At 28.9% G+C, this 19,310-nt stretch overlaps 1 protein-coding gene across 2 annotated transcripts; it reads right to left on the bottom strand.

Annotated features, from left to right (window-relative positions):
- Positions 1 to 169: 169 nt before the first annotated feature.
- Positions 170 to 18,730, bottom strand: LOC129976314 (gastrula zinc finger protein XlCGF7.1-like). Of its 2 annotated transcripts, none has more exons than XM_056089817.1 (2): positions 18,608 to 18,730; positions 170 to 1,619 (listed from the first exon to the last, which is right to left on the bottom strand). In XM_056089817.1, exon 2 carries the CDS (start codon positions 1,118 to 1,120, stop codon positions 200 to 202), a length of 921 nt encoding a protein of 306 aa, XP_055945792.1. In that variant the 5' UTR covers positions 1,121 to 1,619; positions 18,608 to 18,730; the 3' UTR covers positions 170 to 199. The 2 variants fall into 2 exon arrangements, with proteins under 2 accessions (XP_055945792.1, XP_055945793.1); XM_056089818.1 differs by having other exon boundaries at positions 18,604 to 18,639.
- Positions 18,731 to 19,310: the final 580 nt, after the last annotated feature.

Below are 19,310 nucleotides of genomic sequence, written 5' to 3'. Positions count from 1 at the left end.
CCTTTCAACGTTTCCACCAGAAAATATTTTATTACAAACACAACGAACATGTAGTTACTCTTTAGAATGGATCGGGAAATGGGGCTGTGATTTCCTTTTGCATTAAATGCGTTATTACACACAGAGGTTCCTGTTTCGTATGTGTCGGAAAATATTTCCATAAAAAGCATCCACTAGAAAAAGTTTTATTGCATAAATTTCAAACGTGCGGGTTCTCTTTTGTATGCGTCCGTAAATGTGTTTTTAAATTTCCTGGCACATAAAACGCTTTACTGCATATCTCACAAACATACGGTTTCTCATTCGTGTGCGTTCTTAAATGTATCATTAAGTGTCTTCGTCCAGGAAACGCTTTATTGCATATCTCACAAATATAAGGTTTCTCTTTCGTATGTGTCCTTATATGTATCTTTAAACTTTCTATTACAGTAAACGCTTTGTTGCATACCTCACAAATATATGGTTTCTCATTCGTATGCGTCCTTAAATGTATCTTTAAACTTCCTCTTAGAGTAAACGCTTTGTTGCATACCTCACAAATATATGGTTTCTCATTCGTATGCGTCCTTAAATGTATCTTTAAACTTCTTCTTTGAGAACACGCTTTATTGCATATCTCACAAATATATGGTTTCTCTTTCTTATGCATACATAAATGGTTCTTTAGTTCACCTTTTTGAGAAAAAGCTTTACTGCAAATCTCACAAACATACGGTTTCTCTTTCGTATGCGTCCGTAAATGTGTCTTTAAATTTGATCGTTGAGAAAATGTTTTACTGCATATCTCACAAATGTACGGTTTCTCTTTCGTGTGCGTCCGTAAATGGGCCGTTAAATTTCCTTTTCGATAAAAAGCTTTACTGCAAATCTCACAAACATACGGTTTCTCTTTTGTATGCGTCCGTAAATGGTCCTTTAAACTTCCTAACACAGAAAATGTTTTATAACACACATTACAAGCACACAGATTATCTTTCGTATGCGTCCTTAAATGTCTCTTTAAACTTCCTCGAAAAGAGAACCCTCTGTTGCACACATCACAAACAAATGGTTTCTCTTTAATATCCGTCAAGATTTGTGGTATCATATATTCCTGCGAAGAAAAGACTTCACTACACATTTTGCAGAATTCTTTCGTAAGCTTGCATATACTCCAAATTTGAGTGCATAGATTAGAAAATTTTTTATATTGTATGATCCATAGATTGTCTTTTCTTTCACATGCCTTATTAAAGTGTGCTTCTTAAAAAATCTTTTGCAAAAAAAAATTGGATCTGCGTGATTTTTATCTAGTTAAAACATAAAAAAACTATTATTGGCAAAGGTATCTATTAGATATGCTGCTTGTGCATGATATATATTTTACAAGAATCGACAGAATATTTTCAAAATTTTTTTCAGAGGACTACTTGCTTTTATTGCATTACATAATAGTCTTTTTTCTCAATCATTGAGTTTGATGAGATCTGCAGCCTTGTCGAAAAGCAGAGCGGTAACTGCATATATTTAACCTTAACCGTATTGGCTAACAAACAGGAATTGTTAAACTTCTATTCTTTATATAATTAATCTTGATGATTTATAAGCTGTATTGTTGCTGTTTCCGTTTCTGCCATAACCTGAAAAAAGAAAATTTTATTAATCTTTATACCTGAAGTTAAATCTTCAAAAATAACAACATTTCAATACTACAAACTTTAAATAAAAATATTTTAATGATGTATTGCAATTTATTAAAATATGTATTATGTGTATAACATTAAGTCTAATTTTTAATAACACATTTTGTTGCAAAAATTTCAAATCGTTTTCATTGTTTCATCAACTATACAATACTGTGTTTTCATACTTGAAATATCAGGAAGAAAAATTTTGCTTTAATACTTGAGTAGCGTGCTTTAGATATAGCTAAGTGAAGTTACAGTATCAGAAATGTTAGAAAACATTGGAGCCAATTTTAATAGCACTACGATTGCATGGAACTTCATACACAATGCTTCTGAAATACCGCGGCTGTAATGTCTGCAACAATTCGATACTTAAAAGTATTGTGTTGAGAAAATCATAAACATTAAGAAATGCATAAAATACTGAATTGGGACGAAACACAGTCAGTATTCTCTGCGGGCCAGAAGGTCATCAAAAGTGGCTATTTTGATATAATTTCTGAGAAATTTCTTTCGGATATTAGTGCAAGTGTCATTATTAAATTATAATTATCAACCAAAAGAAAATACTTGCAATATTCATGAATGATATGCGAAATATAAAGGCAACCTAAAGTTCTCTCAATACTTTGCATACAATGAAATAAAAGTACCGGGTGCGGCATAAATTCGTGCAAACTTCAAAAAATCATAATAAAAAAAGTAATGCTAGAAAAAAATTGCAGTTTGCGGGAATACGTTCAGAGAGCCTTTGGATTTTGTTATTTCCTTTAAAAAATGTATTTCAAAATGACCAATGGATGGCGCTCAAACTTCATACCGAGACTGTTTATGCAAATCAGTATATCTATAAAACACAAGGCTGGAAATGGATCTGTTATTCGACGTCAGTAGCATGCTATCGCTACAGGATCGAGCATTAGTGGTTAAACTGTTCTATTACAACAGTGAATCCGAGACTAAAGCATTGCGACAGTTACGGACGGTGACAGGAATTAAGGCGAAGAAAAATCTAATTTCATTGAATGGGATATTGAATTTAGTTCGCTGTTTTGAGGAAACGGAAAGATTAGAGGATTATTCACGAACTGGCAGACCACCCGTCTGTACTGACCGCGTTCCTGTTGTCCAAAGGGTCATGAGAAATGTGGCAGCCGAGACTTCAACGGGGAGTTCCAGTGCATGTGAAGCAGGTAAAATAACAAGAATTCCGGAAAGGTAAATCCGACGCATTCTGCACGAAATCTTGTAGCTGCATTCGTACAAAATAGAGGCATTTCACCAGTTGTTGCCAGCAGATTGCGAGAAAAGACAAGCTTTTGCAACATGGGTGCTCGCACAAATGGAACGTGAACCACAACGGTTATTGAACATCATGTGGACAGATGAAGCCCACTTTTCATTGCATGATGACGTCAATACGCAAAACAGTCGTATCTGGGCAGCATCAAACCCTCGTGTGTACACGACCAAACCACTACATTCTCCACATGTGACTGTTTGGTGCAGTTTCACTGCGTCCTTCATTCTAGGCCCTTTCTTTTTTGAAGAGCGTTGTCCTGTATCCAGTTAGAAAACCTGTTCCTTCACTGCAAAACACTATCTTAGGCATTTGCGAGACCACGTTGTGGCTGCTTTGCAGCAAAGACGTGCGTTATCTTCCATCACCTTCATGTAAGATAATGCCCCGCCCCACATTGATAGTTCCGTTAAGACGTTCCTCCTAGACACATTCACTGAGGACAGAGTAATAAGCAGAGAATGTAAGAATGTGTGGCCCTCGCCAGATCTTTCTCGAGCGGACATTTGGTTGTGGGGATACCTGAAGTTTCGTGTCTACCGGGGCTCTCCTGCCACTTTGATGGAACTGAAAGATGTCATTTAATTGGCCATTAGTTGCATCGATACCGACATGTTACAAGCAGCTGTAATAGGCGTAGTGATGCGCCTCACTTGCTTAATACCTTGTGGTGGCGGTCATGTTGAGCATCTGTTGCTTTAAAATAAAATGTACTATAATTGTACTGTGCTCTGTTTTCCTGATTTGCATAAACCGTCTCGGTATGACCGTATGAGCGCCATCTATCGGTCATTTTTAAATACATTTTTTAATGGAAATAACGAAATCCAAAGGCTCTCTGAACATATTCCTTCAAACCGCAATTTTTTTAGAGAATTACTTTTTTTTATTATGATTTTTTTAAAATTTGCACGAATTTATGACGCACCCGGTACATAAAAAATCTACCACTTTCTTATACTCTACTATTAACCCACTATTTATTATTTGAACTTACATAACTATTATATTTTCTTTAATCGTAAAACTGTTTGAAATTTATTTACGAGGTTAATGCACCTCATATTTTTTATTAATAATAAAAACAAGTTAAACAAATCAAAAAACTATTTATAATATGGTTTTAAAAGCAACTTGGTCTTAAAAACCAACATAAATATTTTTGAGTTTCAAATTTTGACAGTCAAATAACCGATACCATTTTAGAAGGCTTACACCGCTCTGTAAATTGTATTATTCATTTCCCTAATTTTCTATCATCTCTCTTAAGATGAAACGGAAATCCCATTTAAAGATGAAACGGAAATGATCACACTTCAATTAACAGAAAAAAATGTCCTGAAACCAAACAAGTTTTTAAAAATATGAATATAGCAAACAGAATTGTTCAGTATTGAAGTGTTACGTGTACTACAAAATATTTTTTATAATATCTCAGGGGATTATTCAACAAATTTAATCAAGTTGAATATAAAATTTAGTTTACTACAATAAGAAAGCTATATGAAGAACGATTTTTTTTTTTCGCATCTAATTATTTTACAAAAATGAGCAACATAAATGAAAACATTTCATAAGCTTTTCACCATTGCTAGTTATGGCGATAAAGCTTCGCTGCAAATTCAACTGTTGAATAATAAATACTGTTTGAATTTACAGCATATCTGCAAATTCCAGAATTTTATTAAAAGCAAACTTTAAACAAATAATTACACGTTAAGGAAAATAAGCCAAGAACGGAGGGAAAATATTCCATTTTTTGGATGGAAGAAAAATCCTCCATCCAAAAATTCATTAAATTTTTTCCTCCAAAGAATGGGTGAAAAATCCAGAATAAAATATTTGTAGCAACAATAAAAAAATATATATGAATTTCTTTACAAGAGTGCGAAATATATTGAAATTCTTCCATTGTATACATCCATTTTTTCATCAACACTTTAATCACTTGATTTCCTTCAATTATTAAAAGCTAAATAAGAAGGATTATTTAATAACCGTGTGGTTTACAAGACGAATGAAGTTACACAACCGCAATATTTAAATGATAGACGAATCGCATAATTACGTTTTCAACAGCGCTATGAGATTACGGGACTGGTCTCCAAAGAAAGGTTCTTGTACAAAATGAAGAGAACATAAGTAAGACAATTAAAATAACACGATTTTAATGCCTGCCAATTTGGCGGAAACATGGACGAAATATATCTGAAGATTTACTTGGTATAAAAATCAAACCAATACCTTCGGTGAACTAGCTGAGCGTCAAAAGTGATTAATGTTAAAAAAATGAAAAAATTAGAAGCAATTCTTACTGTTCATTTTTCTGTGTTGAATTTAATATAAAATTGATTTCTAAGAGCAATTTGATGAAAAATTTTCTAAAATGAATAATAAATTACATGGGTCCAAACTAAATAGCTAGAAACCCACTTAAGCACAACTTCTATTTCTTTCTTATCTAATTTACATATCAAAAAACATAATATCTTAATAACAATCAGCAGCAGTACTTAATGACTGAGTTAATTGTAAAAGAAAAGGGCGAGTGATCTTTACAAAACTTTCTCGCTCAGTCTCAAGTCAAGATATAGTTACGAAATATTAACTTCGTGACTTCAGCATTTTTACTGAATTTATTGTGTCATCCTTGACGATAAATCCCTGGCAAGCCGTTCGACACATTTTTCTCAACCAAAAATTGAACAAAAGATTTCACTTCTAATAAATAAAATCTCATACCAAACTACACAAATTTAAGTCATTGGAGTTTTGAACTATCGCGTTTACATATTTCTGGAAGTACAGACCGATAGACAATCAATCCGCTGTTGGATATGGTTCAAATTTTGACAGATTTCACAATATAGATGTCAAATGTGCATACCGAAGCTTATCTATTTAGTCCTCTTCGTTTGGAAGCTATCGTGTTAACTTATATTTGAACAGTCGGTCAGACGAACTGCCTTTGAACAGATTTGACTCAAAATTTGATAGAAATCAGCAAATTTGGTGTAAAAAACGTATACCAAATTTCAACTGTCGAGTTCAAAGCGTTTTTGACGAATTATTATATTACTTCTTCGTATGTACGTATACGGGAAAGTAAAAATGTCAAACATGCGCCTTTAAAATAGCTCTGACCCAAACTTAATATGAAGCTTATTTTGCATTTATATAAATTTTAATAGCATCAGTTGCGTAGCAGAAGTACGACAAAAGGGTTATGGATGCCTTGAACGCCATAAAGTCAAAAAGACTGCGCGTTTACGTCATTGTTGAAAGAAAATTATGATGAAAAAGCGAAAAATTATATTATGGCCTCTCCTATGTTTAAACTTGCAATGTCAATGTTGATGACTAGGGGTGAAATGGTGATATTTATTATTGTTGTGCATTATTTTCTCTTGCTTAACAAGGTTAATGGATTTAAAGTAGCATTCTTAAAGATGACTATTAAAAAATATTCTATCATTATTAGGTTTTGAGGTTTGATTAAATTAATCTTAACAATATTTGTATAACTTTCATCATTTTGTAATTGTAACTATGAAAAGTAATATTTATACTGTTTATTTGAAATTTTGAGTCGAGAATTTTTTTTCTCTTATTAATATTATACAATTTTATCCATGTTCATTCAGTGGTAATTTCTGTATTCTCTATATATCTCGTTTGCGGCAAGGATTGACACATGTATATACACAGTAGTGGCTAAAATTGTGGAAATCCTTAGGAAAAAGTGCATTTTCGAGATTTGAATGCTCATGACAGCAATTCTATTTGCAGAAATACTCCAAAGCTATACACTGCTTTAAAGACAATTGAACTAAAATGTAATGCATTGAATTATGTTCAATTATCTTTATTTTTTAAAAAGTTTAACGAAATAATAGAAATAGGTTTTGCAAATTATATAATTTCTATATAAAAGATTACAGAAACACACTTTTTTTTGCGTTGATAAGACATAAAATCCTTTTTGTTTCTTCAATGTAGCCAGTGAGCAAGAATGAAAAAACAACAAAAACAATAAAGTGGCATCTAGTTATCAATACAATTCAGCAACTGACACGACATTTTGCAGTTGAGAACAGATCGTTTTGCAGCGCTGTTAGGGACTGCTATCAAGTTGATCAAGCTTTTTTTTTTTTTTTTTGTTTGTTTGTTTGGTTTGATGTTTTATGGCTCAAGAAACAATCTGAAGGTTATACTTCGCGAAAGAAACTTATTTCTAGTTCAAAGTTTAAAAAAACAGTTTCTATTAAAATGATTCAAAAATAACAATTGCTAAAACGATGATAAATTACAAAAAATCACAACGAAACGATGACAATGAGTTCAAATCAAGGAATAAAATCCTACAGATTTTAAAAAGACAAAAAGCTTGTCATATGGGTCTCTGATAAGGAATATTAGGAATTAAAAAATAAAATTTTGTTTAACTCATTAACCATTTACTTGAAATTACAAAATGTTTTATGTATTCAAGCTGTTTTAATTTGGTGAATTTAAATATATATTTGAAAATTGAGTGTTTGAAAAAATTGAGTTTGTGTACATCTAATTTTGAAGACGACCCCTTCCATTTACTTATAGTGAAGTTATTTCTACAACGACAAGCATTTACAGTTTTATTATATAATAATTAGTTTCGGAAGAAAGAATAGCATTCAGATACTTTTTTGACAGCCTGCACAAAATTTAAATATTCTTGTGAAAATGCGAATTAATACATTGATTAAATTAATATTTTATATTTAAGATAAAAAAGCACACACAGAAAAAAAGTTGCAAATGTTTTATTTTTTCGCACTGCAGTTTAAAAAAAAAAGCCTTTTAATTTCAGGAAATTGCAAATTTTTCATAAAAATAAATTTTTTAATTAAGCTTCCCGGAAATTAAAATATAAGTGAAGTTCCGTTTGCGAAATTTCAGACAAAAACCTGTTGATACTTAATGGCAGATGTTGGGGTTAATAGAACTGCGCCAATATTTAACCGTGGCGACATTTGAAGCTCCGTTAATACAAAATTATAAAGAAGTAAATTCGTAACATCTACTTAGCCAGTAAAATGAAAAGATTAGAGAATCAAAATATTTAAGAAATGAAAAAGAAAAATGCTTCCAAATCCAATCACTGCATAAATTCGGGTTAACACTTTTTAATAAAATGGAAACATCAAATATAATCTTTATTTCAGCCGAAATTTCACATATTAAGAAATTTATTCTCAGATGATTAACAGAGCAACAATTTCGTCAAATCTCCTTCAAAGAAAATTTCTTAGAAAATTCACATTAATCATCTCCCCCAATCCTCTTATACTTTAATATAAGTCAAATACTTAATGTTTCTTCATCAAATGTATCAGTAGATATTTCTTTAAAGCAGCTAGCATTTACAGGAATTACCAGTGCTATTAAAGGTGAGAAATGTTAAGCAATGTGTAAAGACAAGCAAATTTTTGTAAAAAATGACCTTATGTGCAAGAAGCGGATATATCAATATTGAATTCGGCAATGTCAGACGAAAGGCTCAGTATGATTATATATTTCCCCTTCCTACGAAGTATAGAAGAAGTATTGTAATCATGAAAAAAATTCGAATTCGAGATTTTGACGCATGTCTAGGTTTTAGACTCCAATAAGTTTTCTTATGCATTATGCCTGTTTATGAATGCGATAACTCACGAAAGTTTTGAGCTAGAAAGATGAAATTTCGTGTATCGATTTATGATCCAAATTTTTAGATTTCTGTGAAATTTTGAATGAAATCTATTCAGAGGAAATAAGGCTGTGTGAGTGTAAGTGAAAAACGCAAAATGTAAAGAGCTAAATAAATAAAATTTAGTACACATATTTAGCAATTAAAATACAGATTTTTATCACATTTTGAATCATGTGTCAAACGGTTGGTCGTCTGTTGGTCTGTAATTTCACATGCATGGAAACGCAATCATTTCAGTTAATGAGATTTTATATGCGATCTTGTTAATACAATGTTTACTTCCATGCCAAATTTTGGGTTCAATTTATCAGCAAAAATGCGTCAAAATTACATATACTCACAGCAAGTTCAGTAAAAATGCTAAGTTCACACCACAGAAAGTACTAGAAAGTTTCGAATTCGCCTTTGCAACTTTGCCGCAATTTCATTTTCATTTCTGGAGTTGATTTGTATTTTTTGCTGCAGTATTTGAAATCAGGTTTGCATCCATCAATAACTTTTAAAGTATGTAGTTAATGTAAAGTCTCAGCTAGAATTCCAAATTGAAATATTTTTTCATTTTGTTAAAAAAAAATAAGTAATCAGCAACTAAACCTTGTTTAGGTGAAAAATACAATAAAATGTATTCATAAAGACTAGATATATTTTTTTTGTTGTTGCTGTTACTAAACTGATTATTAAATACAAAACAAGATTTTAAAGCTTAACTGAATAGCAGATGAAGAAATGTTTTCTCGATTTTATGAATTAAATGATGAAAAACAATATAGTAAATTATAATGCAAAGAAAAAAAATGTTTTATCTACAGCTAATGCTAGATTTAAAGAAAATTTATTATCATGAAACAAAGAACAATAAAAATTTCGGTTGCTATGAGACATCGTTTTTATTTCTTTCAGTGTACTTTAATTCCATGAACTCACTCTGTATTATACTTCATGTTACGTCATTATTTGTTTTTAAGCATTTATATGTAGGGTCATATTATTAAATAGGTCAAGTAAATAACTTTGAAAATATCGGAGAGGGAAAAAAAAAAAAAAAATTGATATTTAGGTTTCTAAGTACTTCTAAGCAGTTTAAAAATTTTATCTCCACATTTTCGACTTCTCTGAGTTCGGAAAACACATTTTTAAAAATGTACGACCGTCCTTCTGTGACAAAGCTAACTCAAAAACGCTTTGATCTAGAAAGATAAGATTTGGTCTACAGTCTTTACACTGTCGTTTGTAGATTTTTATCCAATTATGACCAACATATGTGTAGAGGAAGTCCGTCTGTTAGAATATAACTTAACACTATAACTACAAAACGAAGAAAGCTAGATAGATAAAATTCGGCAATCAGAATTAACATCTATAGTGTAGAAGACATGAAATTCTGAACCAAATTCAACAAAGTGTTGATCGTCTGTCGACCTTGTCTTTCAGGAATATGTAAATTTTTTAACTCAAAACCCACTGATTTAAATATACGAAATTTGGTAAAAGATTTTGTGACTGTTGGGGCAGTTTTGTGTTAAAGTTTTGTTTCAATCGATTGGGAGAAACGCTTCTAAAACACAAATCGATTTTCGGATACTATTAACTGCATGATAGGGTCAAAATAATTTGACAAAAATGACACGAGAGATCCAAAAAAAAAAAAAAAAAAAAATTGATTATTCACGTCAAAGATTAATATTTCGGAGCTATTGTATATAACCATATGAATGGCATTTTCGGTATAATATTGTTATCAGAGAGTAACGAGAAAGTTTTAGGTAGACAACTTCCGGTACATTTGCGATATTTTCAAAATAATTTAATACGATGCTTTCGTTTAAATTGCAAAGACAATGCATTCAATCTAATTAAAACTAAAATCAAGTATCGTTTAAATTTCGGAATGCTATTCGATCTATTTTCAAATTTAATCATAAATCATAATTAAAAGTTTTGCTATTTCAGCGAGCAAAAATTTCCTATTTGAAACTATGTGTGTAGAAATAAAATAAATAGAAATATTTAGTTATTGAAAATAGAGAAGGAAAAGGGGGTATCCAAGATGCATTGCTTAAAAGTTCCTATAAAGCTTAATCTGATTTTAGCTATATGATTGCTCGATTGTACTTCAGGAAAAAACTGATTTCGAAATAGACAGTAATTTAGTTTTTAGATTACTCAGCAGGAGTTCAACTAAATTATTTTTCATTTATTTTTCTTTTAATATTGTCCATTAAATAATTTCATGTAGTTCACAAAAATATCTAATGCAATATGTAATAATTTTGAGATGTTCTTCTGCTTCTGTTTTTTTTTTTTTGTTGTTGTTGCAAAACTTTTTTTATTGCGCATTTAAAACAATTCTCATTAGCATTAAAAATTAGCAAATTTTTAAGAATTTATGCAATTAGAATTTCCGCATAAACAAAATCTGTCTCTGCTTGTTCAATAGATTTTTAAAAAATCTCAAACCAAAAGCATGTAAAAAATGTAATTGAAATTTATTAACATTTACTAATTATAATTAATTAGCAACTTGAAATAAAAAAAAATATTGTAAATTTTTATCACATAAAAACACATTCAGGTAAAATTTATGTAAATTTTATGACAGGCAATTTATTTTGGAATATATTTCCCATATAAATTAATAAAAAGAAAAAAAGGTTTATGTGAATTCGTTTATTATATTAACAGTATGACGTAATCTGAATTCAAAAGGAGGGTTAATTCTGATTTTCAGCGCCAGCCTCATGATTGCCTCATTTTTCAAGGTGCAAATATTTCGACGAGCATTTTCTATTTTGCATGAAAATACCCTGTATTCATTCAGGCAGATTATTTTTCTTTCCAGTGATTAAAACTAGAGATTGCACTTGATGGCTCTCTGTAATTTCCGTAATGTGCCAGCAGCTTACATTTCTTCCCAGATAAGAATTTTTTAACATAAAAATCATAACCGTATGGGTTTTTCCCCCTTATTTCCATCAATACATACTATATTCATTGAGAAATATACAAAGCTATACACTTGCACAGCTAGATCGTTTTTATGTCTTCTTCAAGGAAATGCTATACAATATAAATCTCATGAGCTCATTTCTCTTATTTTTTTTATACATAAGTAACAGTTACTTAAATTTCTCTGTCAAAAAGACATTTTACTAAAGTCATTGATATGCGGGGTTTTTTGTGTGAATCAATAAAAATCAGTCAGACTTTTGCAAAATTTAACCCCTTCAGAAGTAAGACGTAGATAACGAAGCTCTCTCACAGGTCCGGAACGCTCTGAAGTAGAGCGTCACCATGGGGCAACGCAGTTTACGCAGTTAGGCCTAATTTTATAAAAAAATTCACATAAAATCATCATTTTCATATAATGACTTCAATTTTACAAATAACGTATGTAATATACTACAACTTAATATTTATTAATATAAAGACTACAACATAAAATGAATGAATGAAACTGCCAAACACTCAGCTTTTAACTATGCCCACGGAAACAAAAATTATACGCATGAAAACAAAGCTACAAATGAAAGTTGCATAAAATTTCAGTTTATAAAATTTCAGTCATTTAGTTTTGTTTAAAAATTTAATATAACATCCGAAATAAATATCTAGCCTTGAGCCGTGAAGGGAGAATTGAGTGATTAGCGATATGTGATCATGGTCCTCAACGAGATTAAGAAAAGTTATTCACTATCTACTTCATGACAAAAAAAAAATTCTATTAAACATTTCATAAACTACAACTAAGCTATATTTTTCTGCTTCAATAAAGAGTTACTTAATTTTACAACTTAAAAAACAAAAACAAAAATCATTCAAATTTTCTCTCATTTCCGTCATCAAAATTCTCTTAAAAATGTTCTTGCATCACACAGTACTCTATTGCAGATAATCACATACATACGGTTTTTCTTTCAAATGGTTTAGTAAATGCCTTATCAAACTTCCCATTTGATAAAAACTCTTAGTGCACACATCACAAGGAAATAATTTCTCTTTTAAATGTGTTACTAAATGCTTTTTTAAAATGGGAGCAGAGAAAATGTACTTTTGACTGATGTAATAAAAAAATATTTTGTATAAACTGTTTTCTCAAATTATTGCATAAAAATAGTAAATATTAGGTTAATTATATATTAAAAAAAGAAGGGAGAAAAATATATATTTCATTTATCAAATATGTTTGAATCAAATTTGCCAATTCTAGAAGAAATGCTACATCCCGTCAAAAACAATGAGTTCCGTTAGAGGTATACGGTTTTAATTTGGTAGAATTTAACTCCTTCAATAAATAAATAGTAGAGAAAAACTCTTCACATTAAATGGATATATCCTATATAATTAAATGTACCATTGGCACAAGAAACAAAAATATGAAATTATTTCAAAAATATGAATTATTTCAAGCTGATTTATCTTTCTCTCTAAACTGTGATATTATCGGATAAACTGCTAAAAATTAAAGAAATGCAAAAACAATCTACAAAATCTTCTTATTTATGGCTTGAATAAATAAAAAAAAAGAAAGAAAACATAGTTTATCTATATATACTGAAGGCATATTTATGATTAACTAAAACATTAAAACTATGGATGGAAGCTCCAAAAGAACAATGGCAATGCTTTGATAACCACTTAAAACAATGAAAATTATTGCAGTAAAATGTGCTTGATAATATCATTAAACAGTTTTTAACTTTATAAAAAATATGTATAGCACAAAACTGGCAACACTAAAAAAATATAATTAAGCTGGTGGAAAAATCACTTTTGTGTTGCAGTAATTCTGGATACTGAAATTAAAGAACAACCGATTGATTTTTAATTAGCATAGCTTTTCGTAATAGTAGAAATTAAGCTCTTAACAATAATCTTTACTAGTAATATGGAAAAAGCTGTGAGAGGTGAGGAGGGGAGGAATTCTATGAGCTCGAAACTGTACAGTTTACAGGAATCATTTCTGTGAGTTTTGGAAGATTGAATCAATGCTGCAATTTGGGAAATAACTCATATGTATGCTGAAAGATAATCATATTCTACAAAATAACAGTTACTTTAGAAAGTAACTAAATTACACAACTCAGAATATTATTTGTAATTAAAGTTTTGAAAATTGGTTTTAGCGAGTAATTACTCATGAAATAAGCATGTGTCTAATTTAGAATCTGTAAATTCACTTACACACACACACACACAAAAAAAAAAAAAATCTCAATAAAAAAAATATATAAGATTTAAAACTGAAGAAAGCATTTAAAAAACTAAAATCAAAACAGTTAAATATGTTTATGCTCTTTTATTTAAGTTCACTTGTTTCACAATTGCAAAGATGGAATTTCCAGTTTGAGAGACAATTAATTTTAATTATGAATTTTTTTTAGTTGATTTTTCATTTGGTTTGTGTTGGGGATAGTTTTCAAATTATGTACACTTAGTTCTTTTTGAAGTCATTACTAATCAATAAATTACTTATTAATGAATTTAATATTTTATTTTAATTTTATATACGAGTTTCAAAAGGGCAGAGAATATATGAAAAATCAGTTTCGAAATGACACACTTGAAATAATAAATAAAATATCAGCAAAATTTAAATTAAAAACAAAATTATTTAGAAGATTTACAAAAGAGTGGTTTTTATAACTTATTTAATTTACTAGAACTACCCACACAGCATTACTGGAGTCATAATTCTTAGTGTGTCGTTTATCAGAAATTTAAAATCTATAAAGAGCAAAATTTCACTTTCAGAATGAATTCCGTTATTTATCTAAAATCTTAGTATTTTAAGTGAATTGTATTGTAATTTGTTATATTGGAAGACCATTTAACATGCTAAGTCGATAAAAGTCTAGAGAACACAGAGATAAGAAAAACAGCTTCTAAACTAGATGGTAATTTTTAAAATTCTGCTACAAACAAACACAAAATGCTTTTTTTGCCTAACAAAATGTTAATGTCATATTAAAAACCTATTAATTAAAGAAAATTTCTTTGTCAAGGTATATGATAATTTCCATCATTTAAAAAAATATATTTTAAAAATTCTAGCTAAATGCTATATTTCATAATCACTTGCTTCCCCTTCCAAAGAATTTGTTAAGCATTGTAATTAATCCTTAACTTTCATTTCTATTCAAAAATAAAAAAATAAAACTCACTTCTATCATAATTATCCTCTAAACATTAAAATTCACTTTTAAATCTCAAAAAAAAAAAAAAAAAAAGCTCAAAACATTTTCTTACAACAAGGACTCTAAATAAACAAGAAAGTACCTTTCTATTTCACAAAACAATTGAAATATGACTTGTGTTTTTCTTTAAAAATTTGTAGAATTATTATGTAAAATTTATCCCCTTCCCCAAGAAAGAATCATTATACACATTAGAATAAAAGCTTCTAAATTAGATGGTAATTTTAAAAATTCTGCTATAAACAAAAACAAAATACTTTTTTTTTTGCCTAACAAAATGTTAATAGATTTGTAATGTGTAATTAAAGAGAATTTTTTTGTCAAGGTAAACAATTTCCATCATTTTCCAAAAATATTTTAAAAATTCTACCTAAATGCTATATTTAATAATCATTTGCTTCCCCTTCCAAAGAATTTGTTAAGCATTGTAATTAATCATTAACTTTCATTTCTGTTCAAAAATAAAAAATAAAACTCTCTTCTATCATAACTAACTTCTAAACTTTAAAATTAACATTTAAATCTCAACAAAAGAAAGGCTGAAAACATTTTCTTACTACAAGGACTCTAAATAAACAAGAAAATATCTTTCGATTTCATTAAACAATTGAAATATGACTTGTGTTTTTCTTTAAAAATTTGTAGAATTATTATGCAAGTTTTCCCCCTTCCCCAAGAAAGAATCATTATACACATCACAAATGGGATGCATGTATTGAGGAGACGGGGGGATGAATGAATGGGCAATTAAAGCATATAAATAATTTAAAATAATGATGCGAGCTGCTAAAAGTGTATTGATTGTTATTGGTGCAAGGGCAAAATGTATTATTTTGTTTGATCCTTATCACTAAGAGTAGCTGAAGGAAGTAAATAAATGACATACAGGGCATAATATATTTTTGCCCTTTCTTCATATTTTAAAAAGGGAAACAAATGCACAAATGTTTTGTCTCAAAGGTTCCCTGACATCTCAAAGTCTATATATAGTACATATGCATCTCAATAATGAAGAAAAAAATATTAAAATAAATAAATTAGTCATAAAGCGAGTCTTGGAACGTCCCTATTTAATTATTTATGTTGCCTAATTTACTATGAAATAGCTGAGTTTCTGATTTGCAGACAGAATAAGAACAGATTTCTTATTAACAGACAGAATATTATAAGTTTACAATTTTTCTTGATTAATATTTTAGAAAGTATAGATATATAAGGAATGTTCTCCATAAGAATTAATTACAAAAGTATTTCAAAAATATACCTTTATATCAGTTATAGGACAAATGATAATCTATGTATTTCCTGTTCTTTCCATTTTGCAATAATATTTTTTGATTTTTGAAATCTTTTAAAATCAAAATAGCTATAAACAGCAAGAGCTTAATTTTTAATAATATAGCATTTATAATTTCTTAAAAAATATTGACTTCATCTTGTATAAAAATTTAACTTTTAGGAGTTAAGAAAAAAAAGTCCTGCAATGTATATTAACAATTTTCAAACATAAGTAATATTTGAAGAAAAATAATATTTCAATTTGAATAAAAATATACTTATTATAAAGAGGATAAAGCAGAAAAGTATTACAATAAAAGCTTTGAAGTAACTATACAGTGCTGAAAAATTAATAAAAGATATCATTATCTACATATTATAAAAATAAAGTCCAGATGTAAAAAACATCTCTCCACACTTCCACATACATTTACATTTCTCACCAATTTTTCCCTCTGACTAAACTTAATTGTTAATAATAATAACAGATTAAAATAAATAACTTTTATCTAAACTAAGTTCTTTATCTTAAAGTAAATGTTATGTTTCTTAATTAATATAACGGAATATAAATATTCTACTTCAGTTATTTTCGGTTCAATTTCCATTGAAATCATCAGCATGTAAATTACTTTAGGGCAATTTCTTGCCAAATATAATCCAAGCAACTTTTATTGCAGTTCTCACATTCTATTTAGCATATCTTGGAATGAAACAAGACACTATTGGAGCCTCTGAGGAGACAATACATTTGTTTCAGAGGCCTGAAACACTAACTCCTTCCGCCATTACTATTCGAGAACAAGCAATGAATTACTTGCTGCTGGGGCCAGTCAATTTCCTATAGCAGACCAGTGAGAACTTGCACATGTTTAGGATTACAAATTAATTTTTGAATTTAAAATGCATGGAAATATTTCTAGTTTACCAATGGATTACATAAAACCAATTATATAATATCTCTGACATTCATGTAAGTACTTAATAAATTTTATTTTTCTTTATTAACAATATTTTCCAAGTTGTAACTTTTTGATTGCAGCTACAAATCATTAAGCCTAAGATTGGATTAGCATTCGACTACTCATTGTTGGGAGTAAACAGGTATGTGTTGATGATACATCTCAGATTTTGCATTACCATTTTATGAATAAATTGTTTGCCAAAATTTTATTTTATTTTTCATAAACAATATCTTTGTTTTTGTTCATTTTTTAAAAATTTGAATTTTATATCAGTGACATTTGAAAATTGTAACCAATTTTTATAATTAGCGCATAAAATCGTAAGTATCTAATTGCTTAAAAAAAAAAATAGTTTTATAAAAATCAATTTTATTATTTTTGATAAACAAGATTGATGCTTAATAATAGAAGAAATTATTCGATTATTAAATGAAATGAACAGGTTTTAATTAGTATATATATATTCAAAATTCTCATTTGTAATTAATACAAAAAACTCATAATTTATGTAGTTCAAATTATTAAATATTATACTGATTAATGATTAAATGTTATAATGATTTAGAACAGTTATTAAACATTAAAAACATTTTATATCATTTCTATTCATATATAATAAATGATTCAGAATTTTAATAATATAATAGAATTAGAATAGCATTCTTTTATGTGAAACTATTTCATTTTCTTAGGAGGATAGAACTGGAGTGGAATTCTTTCAATGGATATATTAAGAGGAAAACAGATCCAATCCAAAATAAATATATAACCAACAGAAAAACATTTCAGAAATAATGTCAATGTACACATAACAGTTAAAATAACTGAAGGATTAAATTATTCCCTAAATAGAATCATGGTAATCTTGAAAATATTTTGTAGAATTAACTTTTTCAGTAAATATAATACTCCAAATGGATTTTGTGAAAAAATGCATTTACTAATCATTCTAGGATTTTACATGTTGAATTCTATGTAGCACGGTTAAAAATATAAAATAAGTAAGCAATATAATTATAAATTGACAATAACATACAACATAATTTCAAAACAGCAGCATGAGAAAAAATTTCACTACCAAGGTGTGGGAAAAGCAACCATCAATTTTTCTTTTCTCCACTACTCCATGCCCATAGGATATATTTTAATTGCGAATAATTTCATCTAACTATAAATCTTAAAAGGAAATTTGCAATAGTTTCAATTACAACATCATTTGAATTGAGTGAACATTGATTATATATAATATTACATTCGCATCTCCCCCCAAAAAAATGCAAACAATACTTAACGAGTTTTTTATTCACGGTAGAACCACGCATTAAACTTCCAATACAGCTACGCTGGAGAACAAACCTCCATTTACTTACAATAACTATCTTATTTTAGCCATATAAAAGGAAGTTTTATTCCTTAAAATATAAACTCTTTCAAAATAAAAAAGAGTTATGAATCAATTAAAACTTACTTACAATTATTTCAAAGATAAGAAACAGAAGTTCAATTCAAACACCATCTTATAACATCTGTCAAAAGAAAGGCTGCTTATTCCAGAAGCGTATAGCGAGAGAACGATTTCGGTGCTTGAAAATTTTCTGAGCTAGAATGAGTTTTTCTGCGCATGCTCAGTTTTAACTGGAGAAAAAAAGTAATGTAGAGCCTGTTGCTTAGTAAGAAATGGAAAATGTAAATAAGCTTTCTAGTTCAGGTTATCATCATAGAGAAGGTTTTGTTTTTTTTCCCCTCATATAAGAATAGAAGATTTTAAGAAATTTACCACATTATTTTAAAATTTTTTCTATTTTTTAAAAGAAAAAAAAAACTGAACTATTAGGGTACACTAAATTTTGTTTTGTTGCGATTATTCCTATGAGACACTATGTTTATTCTCTTTGATGCTGATAAAATTTTTAGTTGCTTTTAAAATTTCTTCCAAAAAATATCATAGTATTTTCGGATGTTTGGATTCTGTTCATATTCACGTTTCACCCTGTGATCTTCATTTGATTAATTATCAATAATTCGAATTTAAATGGTATTTTCAATGTTTAGCGCGTTTTTGAAGAGAAATCTATACATACTACAAGTGTAATGCAAAAACCAATCACGTTTTATTAAATAAACCATGACGCTGTCCTTAATAATTTCTCCTATATCAAGGCAAAGCTATCAATA

The sequence above is a fragment of the Argiope bruennichi genome, chromosome 7 (genome assembly GCF_947563725.1).
Source record: "Argiope bruennichi chromosome 7, qqArgBrue1.1, whole genome shotgun sequence".
In the NCBI taxonomy this organism is placed as follows: domain Eukaryota; kingdom Metazoa; phylum Arthropoda; class Arachnida; order Araneae; family Araneidae; genus Argiope; species Argiope bruennichi.
Note: the sequence above shows the minus strand (reverse complement) of the source record. Positions and strands in the feature narration are given on the sequence as shown.